At 39.0% G+C, this 15,244-nt stretch overlaps 1 protein-coding gene across 8 annotated transcripts in view; it reads left to right on the top strand.

Moving 5' to 3' along the window:
• Runx1t1 (RUNX1 partner transcriptional co-repressor 1) overlaps positions 1-15,244 on the top strand; it is a 154,548-nt gene that overhangs the window by 111,507 nt on the left and 27,797 nt on the right. For all 8 annotated transcript variants that reach the window (XM_031366578.1, XM_031366574.1, XM_031366577.1 and 5 more), the window contains 3 exons: positions 5,481-5,731; positions 10,848-10,933; positions 11,526-11,727. In XM_031366578.1, coding sequence (XP_031222438.1) covers positions 5,481-5,731; positions 10,848-10,933; positions 11,526-11,727 — 539 coding nt within the window. The remainder of the gene's footprint in view (positions 1-5,480; positions 5,732-10,847; positions 10,934-11,525; positions 11,728-15,244) is intronic.

Here is a 15,244-nt window from a genome sequence, read left to right as displayed (position 1 = left end):
GAGAGTGCATACCGTATTTGTTCTTTTGTGATTGGGTTACCTCACTCAGGATGATATTCTCCAGATCATGATGTAAAATTCTTATTTAAAGTCATTCATTTCTGGACAGTTCATGAAAGGACTTCTTGTACAATTATACTTTGAGAATGATGCTTTCCCCCCTTTGAATCAAGGTCCAGTCATGTTCTATGAGAGCTTAACAAATAGCACATTTCAGAAGAGGGAACACATGTGTGATGTTGGTTTTAATGCTCTTAGTCTTTTCTTTAATAGAACTTTTTCCTCCTAAAGTTGAGATGTACATACACGAGCTTAAGAAGAAAAGAAAGTAAGTCTTTGTGCTTGACGGAAGGGATTTCAGATCAGTGTCTCCTTCCTGCCTATCTTCCTCTCAGAGCCATAGTCCAGCATTGACTAGAGCTGTGGAGACAAACAGTAAGCAAGTGGGGAGAACACCTTTGGCTGTGCTCAGATGCTTGCTCAGTGGGACAATGGAAGGGCAGGATGAAGCACAGTGCTCTGAGAAAGAGAGAATGGACCATAGCTATTACAGACCACCAACATAGTCTGGTTCTACAGCAAAAGAAGGAGACATTCTAGAGACAGTGTAGGAGGCGGTGAGGGAAGCAAGAGAAGAGGAGAGGGCAGATTGAGTCCTCTCTGTTTGAGCTGCCTGTTGGGCTCAAGTGAATGAGCATTTAAGGCATGTTCTGAAGTTATGAATCCATTTCTGATGGGAACAAGATTAGAATTTTAGCCGGGCGGTGGTGGCGCACGCCTCTAATCCCAGCATTTGGGAGGCAGAGGCAATCAGATTTCTGAGTTCTAGGCCAGCCTGTTCTACAGAGTGAGTTCCAGGACAGCCAGGGCTACACAGAGAAACCCTGTCTTGAAAAACAAAGCAAAACAAAACAAAACAAAATAATAATAATAATTTTAGCTGTGAATTTTTCTAATTGGTTGGATGGTTGGTTTGTTTATTTTTTGAGACATGGTCTTACTCTGTAGTCTATGCTGGCTTTCAACCGGTAGTCTTTCTGTGTCAGCTTCCTGGGATTACAGTCATACACTACCACACCAGGGCGAGTCTTCCCTAGTCTAAGGTTTCTTAGACAATGAAGCATTGCCTATTCCCAGAAACATTTTATAGGAAATTTTCTCAGTTGTAAAAGATACATCTAGAGAAAGGAAGAGCTCAGACCCACTTGCATCATTCAGGAGATTGGTCTTGGCTCTCTTCGTCACCTCCTTCTCTTGATGGCTTATTCTATTTGTTTTCCATCTCCTTGAATGATGTAGTCTGTTGTATGCTGTGGAGCGATTGCCAGTGCACACTGCCCATCATAGGTTGGTACATATTTCTTGTAGACTTTTTTTTTTTCAAGACAGGCTTTCTCTGTATAGCCCTGGCTGTCCTGGAACTCACTCCATAGACCAGGCTGGCCTCGAACTCAGAAATCCGCCTGCCTCTGCCTCCCAAGTGCTAGGATTAAAGGCGTGTGCCACCACCGCCCGGCCTCTTGTAGACTTTTAAGAAATATTTATTTTATTATTATGTTTTACTTATGTGTAAGGGTCTGTAATGTGCCATGTGCCAGAGACCTCAGATCTGGAGCTATACATAGTTGCAAGCTGCTTGATATAGGTGCCAGTCATCAAACTTGCATCTTCTGCAAGAACAGTCCATGCTCTTAATCACTGAGCCGTCTCTCCAGTCCCTCATGTAGATTTTAATTTTTTCCCCTGTGCGGACTGATAATCTCTATGACTGAGGAACTAGAAACAAAATAGCCTCAGTGTGGTAAAGAGTATATTTAGCCTTTTTAGATGTTTCTCTGATATTTTTATATGACTTTCCCACTTTACTGGGTAGGCATCTGAGGCTAGAGAGATAAAGAACCCAAGGCCATGCTGCATCTCTACTGGGCTTAGGTCAGACCTTGTGAGTGGCTTGGACTAAGTGTCGAATGATGAGTGTCCATTCAGATGAGAACTTCTTGTTGGAGGGCATAGCATCCAGGGGTAGACTTTAAAAAATTAAAAGCCATCTTCCACATAGCCCTGAGACATGCTGTGGTGACTTCATTGGAGATGTGCCTTATTTCAAGGGGAAGGATGTTTTGGGACAATGAAAGGGTATTTAATTTTGCCTAATACACTTTGAAAAGGGCAACAAATAAAAATGCAAATATGGAATTTACCTAAGCAAATGAGGTATAGATGGTTATAGGCATTTCTAAGACACAGAGACAAATGGCAATTAAGTTGTTTTAGTTACTACTCAGGACACATGTCCTGTGAGTAGGGTGGGACTGATAAATAGAAAGCTTGTCTTCTTAGCTTCTTAGGTCTGCATCCGTGGTCTCCTGTGAACAATAACCCCAAGGAGGGGTGCCTGCCACCAAGACTCACAGCAAGAGGACCCAGTGTAGAATGCAGGGACCTTTAAGAGAGAGGACAAACTCAAGACCTAGCTGTGCTCATGTTTCAGGAGTTGGGAATGGGTTTTGTTTCATGTAATTGGGTCACTGAAGTAATAGCTCAGGTAAGAATGGAGATACATGATAAATCTATCCATTTGAAATCTCCTTGGGTTCTTTCACTGTTACATGCTGCTGTTGAAATCATTGAAATAAAGTAAAATGAAACAAAAGCCGTAAGCTGTCCTGGTGTGACACAAATGAGTCAAAGATGTGTTGATGTATAGAAATGCTGGTGCTACTTAAACATGTTGAAGTATATTTTTATTTCTACACACACACACACACACACACACACACATACACACACACACAATAACTATATACAATTCATTCTGTAAAGCAAAGAGTAGAAAACTTGACACAGGATACTGGGTTTCGCATTAAACTTGGCCAGAAAGCCATCATCCCTGGATGCTTTAATCTTTATAGTAATGCCATTGACATTAGACTATTATAACAGAATAATGTTAGAATACTATTAATACTGATAATAAAAATATTAGACTACCATAACAGAAGCATCAGGTTGTTGGGTTTTCAGAACAGAAGGGACCTCAGCTGTCATCTAGTCCAGTGGTTTTCAAACTTGATTTTTAGCAGCAGACTATTTCTTTCTTTAAAAAAAGAAATCTTAGGTAGAACCTCATTTTATAAAACAGGTAAGAATAATCAGTGGGTTTTGCTGGCCCCTTAAATCCTGATTTGGCAGGGCAAACAGTTCTTCATTGCCTACAGATTCCCGTATGCACATCAGGTGTCAAAGTTTGAAAACCACTGATCTAGTCCAACCCTTTCATTTTACAGATGAGCAAACTGAGGTCCAAAGAGGTTAAGTGACTTGCCCAAGGTCAAACAGCTAGTCGTGGAAGAGCCAGGACTAGCTCTCAGGTCTCTTGACTTCCAGTCCCGTGCTCTTTCCACTACACCACACTGCCAGTAAGGTAGGTGCTGGGTTAGCATTATGTTCATAGCTCGTCATAGTCTTCACTGCTTTCCGACTGATGTATGCTGGTAATATGTACTGAGTGTCAAACTGTATTATTCAAGAAATGTATAGGTGATGAAAGTACATATTAGAATCACGTAGACAGACACAATAAATCAATATCTCAAATGTTTCTTTCCACTTTTAAAATAATTTAGGTACTGTCTGAGCTATACTAGATACTCCAGTCTGATTCCAGTGATCAATATGTGTGGAGTCAGTATGTTAAGTGCAGACACATGCTTGATGGGAGCAGCACTGAGAGTTCTGGCTACCATTCCCATGGTGGCCATGCACTGCTGTCATTTCCAATATTGGCCAAGTCTCCCATCTCCTTCTTTAACTTGCAGTGGGCATAGACTCATTTCACACTGAACTCTGTAGACTTTCCCTCTGTTCCTTGGGTGCTTGCATTCTCATCTCCAACCGCTTTATCTTTCCCTGGCTGGTGTGTGTGTCAGTTGTCACTAGGACTCTGTCCTACAGGAACAGATGGGAGGGTCCTGGTAGAGCCTTCTTGCCAATTATCTACACCTTTGATTCGTTTTTTTTTTTTTATCTCTATTGATTCCTTTGCTATAATCAAATAAGGACTGTCACTAATGCCAGGGAAGAAGGAAAGGTGTCTAATGGATTCTGTAGCTATTTACCAGCTCAAAATTGAAAAGGCTCCTGGACCTCTGCAGCCTGTGTGAATTGTAAGATTCTTATGAGGTGACTTCCCTGGGAAAATAGATGTTCCCAGTGTTTCACAGGCTTGATGAAGAGAGCCAGCTGCTAAGCCATTAGTGTGCAAGCTCTGCTTCCAGAGAAAGTGAGCTGCAATCTGCTTCTTTCTTATTGAGTTTATTGGGTTACTAAGTAGAGATGCATTCAGCAAGAACCCATTTCTCTAGCCTTAGTGGTGTCTGTAAATCTAGGAGCAGTGATTAGGTATCTGGTTTCATTTAAGAAATTCATTTCTCCTGAATGTCAAGTTCACAATGCTAGGCAGTACCTGGCGAAGGTCATTCGAGGTGTTCCTGTCCTGTTCTAAGAACCAACAAGTCCAGGCAGGACATGTAAATTCTCTAATGATGAATTGACTCAGTTTTAAAGTAAAGTAGGTGTAAGGGCTGAGAGCTTAACTCATTGATAGAGAATTTCCATGTTATTCCTTGGGTTCAACCCCCAACACAACTCTCCTCTCTAAAATAAAAAAGAACAAAGTGATCTCTATTTTCCTTCTAGTCTCAGCTATCTATACATGGCTGTTGACTGATTTCTTTTTCAATGACTGAAGATAGTGTTGAAGATCTAGACTCACTGTGTGAGTTCAATTGAATCATTGCACATAGTAGAATATAGAAATATTTTGTGTCTTTGAGGTTAAGTTCTATAACCTTTAGTCACTGACAACCTGAAATGTGGCTGCTGGATTATTGAGTTTTGAACTTTTTGAGTTAACTTACATTTCAAACTGTTTTTTTTTCCATCTAAAAGCCCTCAAGGTGTTCTTGGGGACAAAACTCAGATCCCAGGTGGACTTGATTGGTGTATATTCTTCAACTACATAGTAATTATCCTTTCCTCTGATAAAACAACATAGGCCTTTTCTCTGACATTTTTGAAACAGGGATTTAATTATGTAGTCCAGGTTGGGAATATAGATGTGAACCAGCTTTGCCACAAGTTTTAGGGTAGCTTGTTAGAAATTAAGTATCTTTTTGCATGAACGTGTCACCTGTAGAAGGACAAAGGGTTTCCTCTTATTTGTGACTTAAACACATGGACTATTGCTGTGAAGGTGTTTGCTAGTTCCATGACAAGTGTGGCATTTCCTACTCTTAGCCTGGTGATCCCTTCAGGCTGAGCATGCCTTTTAGTGAATTTGTATAGAATCTCTGGGAAGCATTACATTGTATGTCACTGACCAGTGAAGACATATTCTCTTGAATATTACAAGCTCAAGTTGGAGTACCTGGAATATGTTGAATACTTTATGAAACAAAATTCTTTTCTTCCCTCCTCAGAACCAAAGAAAATGGCTTTGACAGAGAGCCTTTGCACTCAGAACATCCAAGCAAGCGACCATGCACTATTAGCCCAGGCCAGCGGTACAGTCCAAATAATGGCTTATCCTACCAGCCAAATGGCCTGCCTCACCCCACCCCACCTCCACCTCAGCATTACCGTTTGGATGATATGGCCATTGCCCACCACTACAGGGACTCCTATCGACACCCCAGCCACAGGGACCTCAGGGACAGAAATAGACCTATGGGTAAGACTAAAGGATCTGTTTTCTTCTTTGGGGATTGGATATTTGAAGATTTGTGCTATTACTTCTTAAGTGAATTTGAACAAGTAATCTGATAGAAGTAAATATCTCTCTTCTGTTGTTTTCTTTATGAAGAAAGTCTACTAATATGCTGTGTCTCTTCTTTAATCACTTGTATCTTAATTAATTAAGTAATTAAAACTTTGAGACAGTGTCTTGTTATATAAACCAGTCTGCCCTCAAACTTACAATCCCTCTGCCTCCTGAGTATTTGGATTCTAGGTATGCACCAATATACAGGGGCATCACTTACACTTTAAGAGAACAGATTAACTTTTTGCATTTAGAGCAGGGCATCAAATATAGTAGAAAACCCCCAATTATAGCTTCAGAAGCAAGTTTCCTTGACTTCTTTTTCAATATAAAATATTTCATATGCAATCCTGCTACAGATGCTTTTTATTTCAGTTTATTTTCTTTCACTGAAATTTGGTGTCAAAGTTAGTTTTGACATTTCCTGTCTCCATACTGTCTCATATTTCCAAAGTATTACATGGCATGTTGTCTGTAGCCTAACTTGACAGGTATGCCTTCAGAAATACTTTGGTATATTAATACACAAATGCTAGGGATAAGTGTTAGTGTCAATTTTACATCAAATATCAGAATACAGAAGGAGTGGCATTGGGCAAATATGTATTCTATTTGCCTGCATCTATGTCTTCATTTCACAAATTACAGGACATGATGTTTTTAGGAGATGTTACCTTGTGAAGAACAAGTATCAAGGATGAAAACATCAGAGGCAGGATTAATGAAACAGGCTGTGACCTGTGACTGCAGTCAAGGTGATGACATCACATGATTAGCAAGTGTGCTGTTCTTGGAGACACCTTCAGTTCCTAATTTTTGCTGAGTCCAGCTTGCAACAGTAATCTACTGCTCTCCTTTTTGGATCTTGCACACCAGGAAGTGTTCCTTTACCACAAAACTAGTTGTTGGCAAACTTTGCTAACATGGAGAATTTGGAATTTGGTAGGTAACACACAAGTCTAGGTTGGAGAACAGAAAACTGAGCCAAGGATGCAGAAGGCTGGGAAGCAGTCCACCACCTGGTTGACAGTTACTGGAATAATAGTGACAGTTACTTTGGTTTTCTTCACAGGCCAATGCCCAATACAGCGCCGTTGATATGGTGTTTCTAACTGTCTTACTCGAAAGCAGGTGTTCTGAGATTAGGGCTTGTTGCCTCTCTGTATGGCCTTCCACGTGCTTATAAAGCAGCAAGGGGGGTTGGAACGGGAAGAGAGATCATGGGGGCTTTGGTTGTGAGATGTTTAATTACTACTTCTGGTTCCCAAAAGAGTGATTTCTACAGTTATATAGCATGTCAGACAAGTGTCAAAGCATATAATTCATGCATTCTTAGTAGCCAATCTGTCTAATGTTCATGTACGTAATATTTCTAAGAAGATTTCAGAAGTTGGTATATTATTACTGTGGACTGATACTTTAACCTCCACATTAGATACAACAGCTTTACTATTTATTTATGACTTAAATAAATGCCTGAAAGCTGTAATGGCTCATTTTTATTTTTATTTTTATCTTTATTTTTAATTTTGAGACAGAGTCTGTCTACATAACACTGGTAGTCTGGAACTAACAATGTAGACCAGACTGGTCTCAAAATTACAGAGATCCATCTGTCACTACCCCTCCCAAATTCTAGGATTATAGCGTGCATCCAGGGTGGCCAGGTATAAGTTCTCATTTTTTAAACAGCAGTGAGGTCACGTGGCCACTGGGAAACTGGCTCAATATTTCCAATTGTCAGCATAGAAGTGTCCTCTTCTACAAGCAAGTAGAATTTTCCAGATCTTCCTTCACTTCCAGTCTTGGCCTCCCTGGATGGCGCACTGAATGGACTCCATAAACTGAAAGAAACTTCCACCCCCCAAAACAGAAGTGGCCTCTTTCTTAGGCAAGAACTAGCATTTGGTGAAGTACTAGTTACGATGCGTCATAGGGTGATCAGCGCGGAAGTAATTATGCTTATATGCAGTGATTATGTTTTTGTGTCTTAATCTGAAATGTTCCCTATGAATTATGTCTGTAGCCCCTGGTTTTATGTAATTTTCTCTAGACCATGTGTTTCACCTTTTAATTATACTAGCTTATAAAACTAATAGGGCTAATCTCTAGAAATATGTGCACCTACTTAACCCTTCCTAAAGTCTGGCAGAGTTTAGTCTGGGGTTAATGTAAAATACAATTTTAATGGATAAGAAACAAATTGTAGTGCTACATCAAGCTGACATTTTGAGGATATAAAAATCGCTATCAAGGTATGGTGTATAAGTGCCTCTTACATGGAGAGACATATTACTCATGAGAATTCTTCAATAAACTAACTTTGTAAGCAGCATTAGTTTATCGATAAGCCTAAAACATGGTCCCATTTATCTAGAATCTTCGGAAACTAAGAACCACTTAAGTCTCAACATTAGTGCCAGGCATCTCATGAATGGGAAGTGCTTGTTTTATTAAGTGTTGTTTACCCATGCCTGTGCCCTCCTTTATGGCCTTCCCTGTTATCAATATTATCAAAATGATGTGGGGCTGAGAGCTTAAGTGTATGAAATTGAGATACTGATAAATGCAAACATTCACTTCCTTAATTTTTTTCTTTTTCTTATTCAGTTAGACCTAGGCACAATTCAAATGTTTTTTCACCAAAAACTGAGGATCAAACATGTGTCTATTATTATTATTGCTATTATTACTATTATTATCATTATTGTGAGATGAAGCCCAGCATAGCTACACAAATGCTGAGCTGCTGTTATCTATAGACATCCTATTACTCATTAGCTATCCTGAGTGTTAAGCACGTGTATCGGTATTGAGTTAGTGTGCTGAAGTCCTGACATATTTGTGACTTCAATAATTCTTGATCCTCATAGACATGTATCTAGATGCCACTGTCACGAGTGTCCCTGTCACATTTATATTCTTATCGCTCTCTAGTTGTTTTCTGTGATGACTAATTTTAACATTAGTGCTTCTTTTCCCTGAAAACACAGGCAAAAAATAAGTCAACAAAAATTACATATTTGCAAACATTTCAACTTGAAATAATCACAACAAACAGAGCAATAACTAAATATTACTTTCCCACGGTGTCTTTTCTATTATGCAAATCAGTAAAACATATTTGTAGTTTTCCCTTTTTACCAATAGATGGCATTAACAATTTTAACTTTTGAAATGTATCTCTGGATATTTTCTAATTGGATAGAAATAATGCAAAAATCTTATACTTAGCTTTTATTTTTTTAGCCTAAGAAGGAACTGTCATGAATTTATTTAATCCAATCCATCCTGGATGCACATATATTCATGAATGAAAACAGCCTCGTGATTCATCAGTTTTTTTCCCTCTAAATCAGCTCAGAGAAAGATTTCAGACCACTTATGTACCACAGTAAGTGGCACACAGTGTGTCTTGTCAGTCTAGTGGCATTTAGATCTTGCAGAAGACCCTCCACGTCTAGGAACTGCAGATTTGCCAGCCCAGGTTTTCTGTTAGCATAGGACTGTGAGGAATGGGAGCCGACTATAGGGATTTAGGCATCTAAAGTGGAAAATGATGTCAAGACTAATTGCCTTTCTTTGACTATAATGGTCCTTGTCCTCAATTATCTGTAAGACAAGCCCCATCAGACCCTTTGCCCTTTCAGTGAGACATACAGACTTTGTGTTCTCGTGAGCATCTTTCTTCACCTCTCACAGTTATTAATGTTGGTGGTGAGCTGAGAATAGTTCCTACTTGTTATTTCACACTTGGTGAGCCCAGTCAGGCGGATTGGCCATGAGTTCTAAGCCAGCCTAGTCTTGAGTGAGACCATTTATCAGGATAAACAAAACTTGATGGCCAAGTTGTAAGCATTTCCATGTTGTCTTGTATTTGTGTGTGTCCATGTTCGTAGGGCATAGAGATCAGCATAGGGCGTAGAGAAGCATCTTTCTCAATTTCTGTCTTTCTTACTTTTTGACAGAGTCTCTCCTAGAGCTCACTGATATTTTTTTAGACTGTCTGAACAGTGAGGTCTAGGAAAACTACTGTCTCTGCCTTCCTGGAAACTGGTATTAAAAATGTGTCCTGGCTTTTTTTATATGACCACTGAAGATCTAAATGTAGTTCTCTTGCTTGTATGGCAAGGAGCTTGTTGACTGAGCCATTTCCCCAGGCCATGTCATGCTATTTTTCATAGTAGCAGTGATACAAAAGAGGCTTATTACACATGATTCTTGAATTAGAATTTCCAGTTTCTTGCCTTGAAAATTTACTGATTATTTTATAACTGGCATGTCAATTTCTCTCTCTCTCTCTCTCTTTCTCTTTCCTTCTTTCTTTCTTTCTTTTATAAAACTTATGGTATGGTGCTATGTATAGTAAGTAGTTCAGGCCTAAATTCCCAATACTTCATAGACTGAAATAGAAAGATTGAGAGTTCAAGGCCAGCCTGGGCTTTAAAGTGAGTTCTATGCCAGTCAGCTCTTCATGGTAAGACCTTGTTTCTAAAAACAAACAAACAAACAAACAAACAAACAAACTAAACATGACTAAAAAGTAGAGAGATCTCATTTCTTCTCACTGTTTACATTTTGATAAGTTGAATGATCATCCATGGCTTTCACATCATCTAAACTTGATTGTTTGTACCTATAATTGTTGAAATGTGAGATTTTTTTTTCTTTTGAAAAGGTATAGTCCCACTCATGTAAAATAGATTAAACTGTTCTTATTTTTAATGCACTATAGCTAGATTTGATGCTGGATTGATTGATTGATTGATTGATTGATTGATTGATTGATTGCTGGGAATCCAGGATTTCACCATCCTAAATCCAGTCTCCAACAACAACAACAACAACAACAACAACACAACCTTCCTTGTTGCTTCAAACACAAGAAAATGGAGCCCAGATTTCATTGTGTTCCTAAGAGTTAAGGGATGCTGTGCGGATAAGCAGCTCTTAGCTGTGAAGTCGCCTACCAGAGTCATGGTGTGCTGGAGTCTCTGCGATTAAGTCTTCTTCTCTCCATTTGTAGGGTTACATGGCACACGTCAAGAAGAAATGATTGACCACAGACTAACAGATAGAGAATGGGCAGAAGAGTGGAAACATCTAGATCATGTAAGACATCAGTTAAAATGTCAGGACTAAAAATGTTTTATAAATAAACGATGGGAGGTTTTCCAAGTGCTTTGAAAGTATTTTATTTCCTGTTTTTGGGGGAAGAGGGAACTGAGTTACAATATTTGATGTAGAACATGGGATCTGATTTGTAAATTTATATGAAAACTACTTAAGAGAAATATTAGACCTTGGGAGAAGGCAGATCAGCAGGCCACTGTTTGTTGTTGTTGTTGTTGTTGTTATTGTTGTTGTTGTTATGTTTTGGGTTTTTTTTTTGTTTTTTTTTGTTTTGTTTTGTTTTTTTGTGTGTGAAAGGGCTGCTCAGTTTGTAGCTTAATTAGCTCTGTATCGGGAAGGATGAATTTACTGTATAACACTGTTTGTTGGTTAAGTATCTACCTGTTGTGTCTCCATCCATATATCCTCTTTTGTCCCTCCTCATTTCTGTCGAATTTGACCAATTATTGCATCTGGATTTTAGATCTTTCCATCAAAAGTCTTATATAAAGTTGTCAGAAAGAAAACATTATGTTTCCTTGGCCCCTGTGATTTGTATAATCATCCCCCACCCCCGCTGTTTCTCACATAGCTGTTAAACTGCATAATGGACATGGTAGAGAAGACAAGGCGATCCCTCACTGTACTAAGACGATGTCAGGAGGCAGACCGGGAAGAACTGAATTACTGGATCCGGCGGTACAGTGATGCTGAGGACTTGAAAAAAGGCGGCAGCGGCAGCAGCAGCCACTCCAGGCAGCAGAGTCCTGTCAATCCAGACCCAGTGGCATTAGGTATTTTTATGTTTTTTGATTGAGCACCATGAATATCTATTTCATATTCTATTCATAATGACTCTAGCTTCTTTTAACATGTGTTTCTGAAAATACCGAGTGCTGTGAGAATTTAAGGATGCTGAACACTTTCCATGTCTTGGATATTGAGGAAAGTAGGGAGACTAATGTATTAAGAAATGGTAATAAAACTCACTTTTTCCAGGTCAATTCACTGAACTTGTAGCATAGTTTCATAGCTGAACCAGAGTGTGTCCTCCTCCTTACTGAAACCTATCAACATGCAAGCTCAGCCATGGACCTGAGGGCCCAACATTTCTAACAAGGTTTCTAGGCAACTCTTTAAAATAATATGGTTTTGGAACTGTGTGTGTGTGTGTGTGTGTGTGTGTGTGTGTGCATGGGTACACATGTGTGCATGCATGTGAGTACAGTGCTGTAGAGGCTAGAAGAGGATATAAGTACCTCAGGAACTGGAATTACTAGTGCTTGTAGGTTCGCTGATGTGGTTGCTGAACTCAGATCCTCTGGAAGAGCAGTATGTGCTTGTAGAGGCCAAGCTTTCTCTTCAACATCTTTTCTGAGTTTTAGTTAGGACCTATCCTGGAAGACAGTCCTGTTCTGTTGCTATGTCTCATCAAACAAACAGAAGCCAGCTTTCCCCAGAGTCCCTTTGGATGGGAGACAAGAACGCTATACAGTGTGCTTGTGCCGTGTGAAAATTAATGATTAAGAAATGTAACTCTCCTAGTCTATTTGTCTTCTCTGAGATTGCTTACTCTTGATTTTACTACTTTTAGTTTATATAGTGGGACTGCGTTATGACTATATGAAACTATATTTAGTATTGATATTTGTAGATTGTCAAGATCAAAAATAGAACATAATCTCAAACACACTAACAGATAAATTCAACCCGAAAGAATTTCAAGGAGCCTGAGAACTTGTCCTTGAATGAATGATGGCTTTCATAGTTTACATTGCTCTCCACTGTGGATGTGCACTATGGGACTCAGCATAGTAGAGAGATGGGCTTGTATGGCCCCTCATTCTCTCAACTTCTCTTACATGTTTAGCCCATATCCCCAAGCCAGCTCAGCATTGCATACAGACTTTTCTAGAAAGTGAAATGAATAGCCCATATACAGAACAAGCCTATAACTCTGAATCATTGATATGATGGCTGAAGACTGGAAAACAAAACCACACACACAAAAAAAAAAGAACCAAAATCAAATATTTATCTGGCTATTGATTTTACATCCTCCTTTTTAAAAATAAAGTTATTCCAAGCTGTACAGTTTCATTTGCACTTAGATTTACAGATTTCTGCAAATCCTTGAAGGCTGAATGCTCATTACCATAATAAATATTAAATAAAGAAGAATTTCTAGTCATGTAATTTACCCAATAGGCATTGCTCTGAAGAGTTTACAGACAAAACAATATTATTTGTCAGGTTGCATTAAGGCATGTAATGAAAACAGAATTAAGCCTGATTTGAACTGGTTTGGGTCTAAACAAAGCTATGTGGAGCTAAATACAATACGCATTTTGTTTTTATTTTCATATTGTGAACAAAAATTAGTTAATGTGACAGATTGCTAAGGAAGAGCAGAGGCTAGATTTGTAAATGAATGTAGGCAAAAATGAAGAGCTCTGAAGTAGATGAGCCTTCTGGAATAGAACCATAGCGTGTGCATTGGCTCTGAGGCACACATTCTTGGTGTGTGTATCATGTTTGAGACACTGTGAGGAAGATTCTTCATTCTGGGCTTGAGGAAGAGAGAGGCAAAGCTCCAACGGAGGGCTCTAAATGGGAGCTGCTCTCTAGTGCTAACGAAGTGTCAGAAACTCGCTGGACTTCATACTAAAGCAAGATGTTAATGACTCCTCCTTGGGTAATTACCCTGCTTTGTAGGTCGTAGTAGGACTGAACAGTTTTGGTAAGTGTTCACATCTTCCAGAAAGATAGCCTCCGGTCTCTGATATGAAAACCGAGATAAAAAAACTTGACCTACAAAAAAGCTGTTCCATCGATGTACACAAGTTACTGCTTAAAATAATGTTTGGTGGTTTTATATTTTTGATAAAGCTAAGATGTCACTTTGCCTTAAGCATTTATAGGTTATACTCTTCAAAGGCCTCATAAAATTTTGCATTTTTTTGTTTAGACTATTAAAACAATCATGTGCCTTTTGACACACATCAAAAATAGACTGCATACTACTATGAAACTACCACAATTGTTAAGAGCTATGCAGATCCCAAGTTCTAGCATTTAGTAATTATTTTTCTTGCGTGCCTTTGCTACTTGATTTGTGAAGCCTTTGAATGAGAGGATGGGTAGTTTATAATCAGAGACCACTATTATTTACATAAATTGCTTTCTGTCTTCCAGGGTTTAGAACTGAAGGTCTGAATGGGTGTAGTAAAGAGATTGTGAATTATTGGCAAATAAATCCATTTTCTATTCCTGAAAGTGTTTAATGAGGTTCCTATGGATAGAGAAAGCAATGAGAGGTCTGTGATATATATATATGCTTATATACATATATATATGTGTGTGTGTGTGTGTGTATATAAGTCATTTATCTTCTAAAGTTTTTTTGCAATGGTTGGTCTCAAATGAGACCTTCAGAATATATTATAGAAAATGCATTTGACTCAAATCCAGGCCTCTTCCCATCCCTAACTTGGAAACAGTGGGGATGGTTAGCCATACACATACTCTCCAAATTTGTAAATGGTGTTTAGGGACCACGTGGAGGAGGATGTAGCATCTAGTGCTGATGTACTGTGGTTGTTTGACTCAATCCCAGTATCACCTTTGAAATGTATCCACAGGATTGTGTCAGTGAGGGGAACAGAAAAATATGCGATTAATGTACACTAATTGAATTTTGGAAGTTTTCTCCAGATATGAAATAGAGACTCTGCTGTGAATATCTTCTGCATTTTAAACACTGAGAACATATTGATCTCATCATGCTGTCTTCATTCTTTAAATAAAATGCAAGTTGATATCTTAAAGTCCTCTCTTTCCCTTGTAACTCAGCCTAGCTTCCAACTTGCTATGTAACTGAGTATGGCCTTAAACTTCTCATCCTCCTGCCTCTTTCTCTAAAATGCTAGGACTGTGGGCAAGTGTACCACTGTTGCCTTGAATGACTTTTCAAAACAAGATTTTTTTTCATTTGGGGGAAAAAAAGATATTTGTTATTTTTGTTATTCTTTTCAACTGCTAACAACTTGATCAATCTATTGTTCTTCTTAAAGTATGGCCCTTTTACCTTTATGTTTTGCTCTCTGATGTCCTTGATGGACAGGAGGGCAGTAGGATGAGAACTGGCAGACTGGATCACTGACACAGAGCTGGCTGCCTAGCCCTTCGCTGTCCCTGCATGTTTGAGTACCTTTCCTTCCCTGTCCCTGAATGTTTGAGTACTTTTCCTTCCCTGTCCCTGCATGTTTGAGTACCTTTCCTTCCCTGTCCCTGCATGTTTGAGTACCTTTC

Source organism: Mastomys coucha, unplaced genomic scaffold (genome assembly GCF_008632895.1).
Source record: "Mastomys coucha isolate ucsf_1 unplaced genomic scaffold, UCSF_Mcou_1 pScaffold14, whole genome shotgun sequence".
Taxonomy (NCBI): Eukaryota; Metazoa; Chordata; class Mammalia; order Rodentia; family Muridae; genus Mastomys; species Mastomys coucha.
Note: the sequence above shows the minus strand (reverse complement) of the source record. Positions and strands in the feature narration are given on the sequence as shown.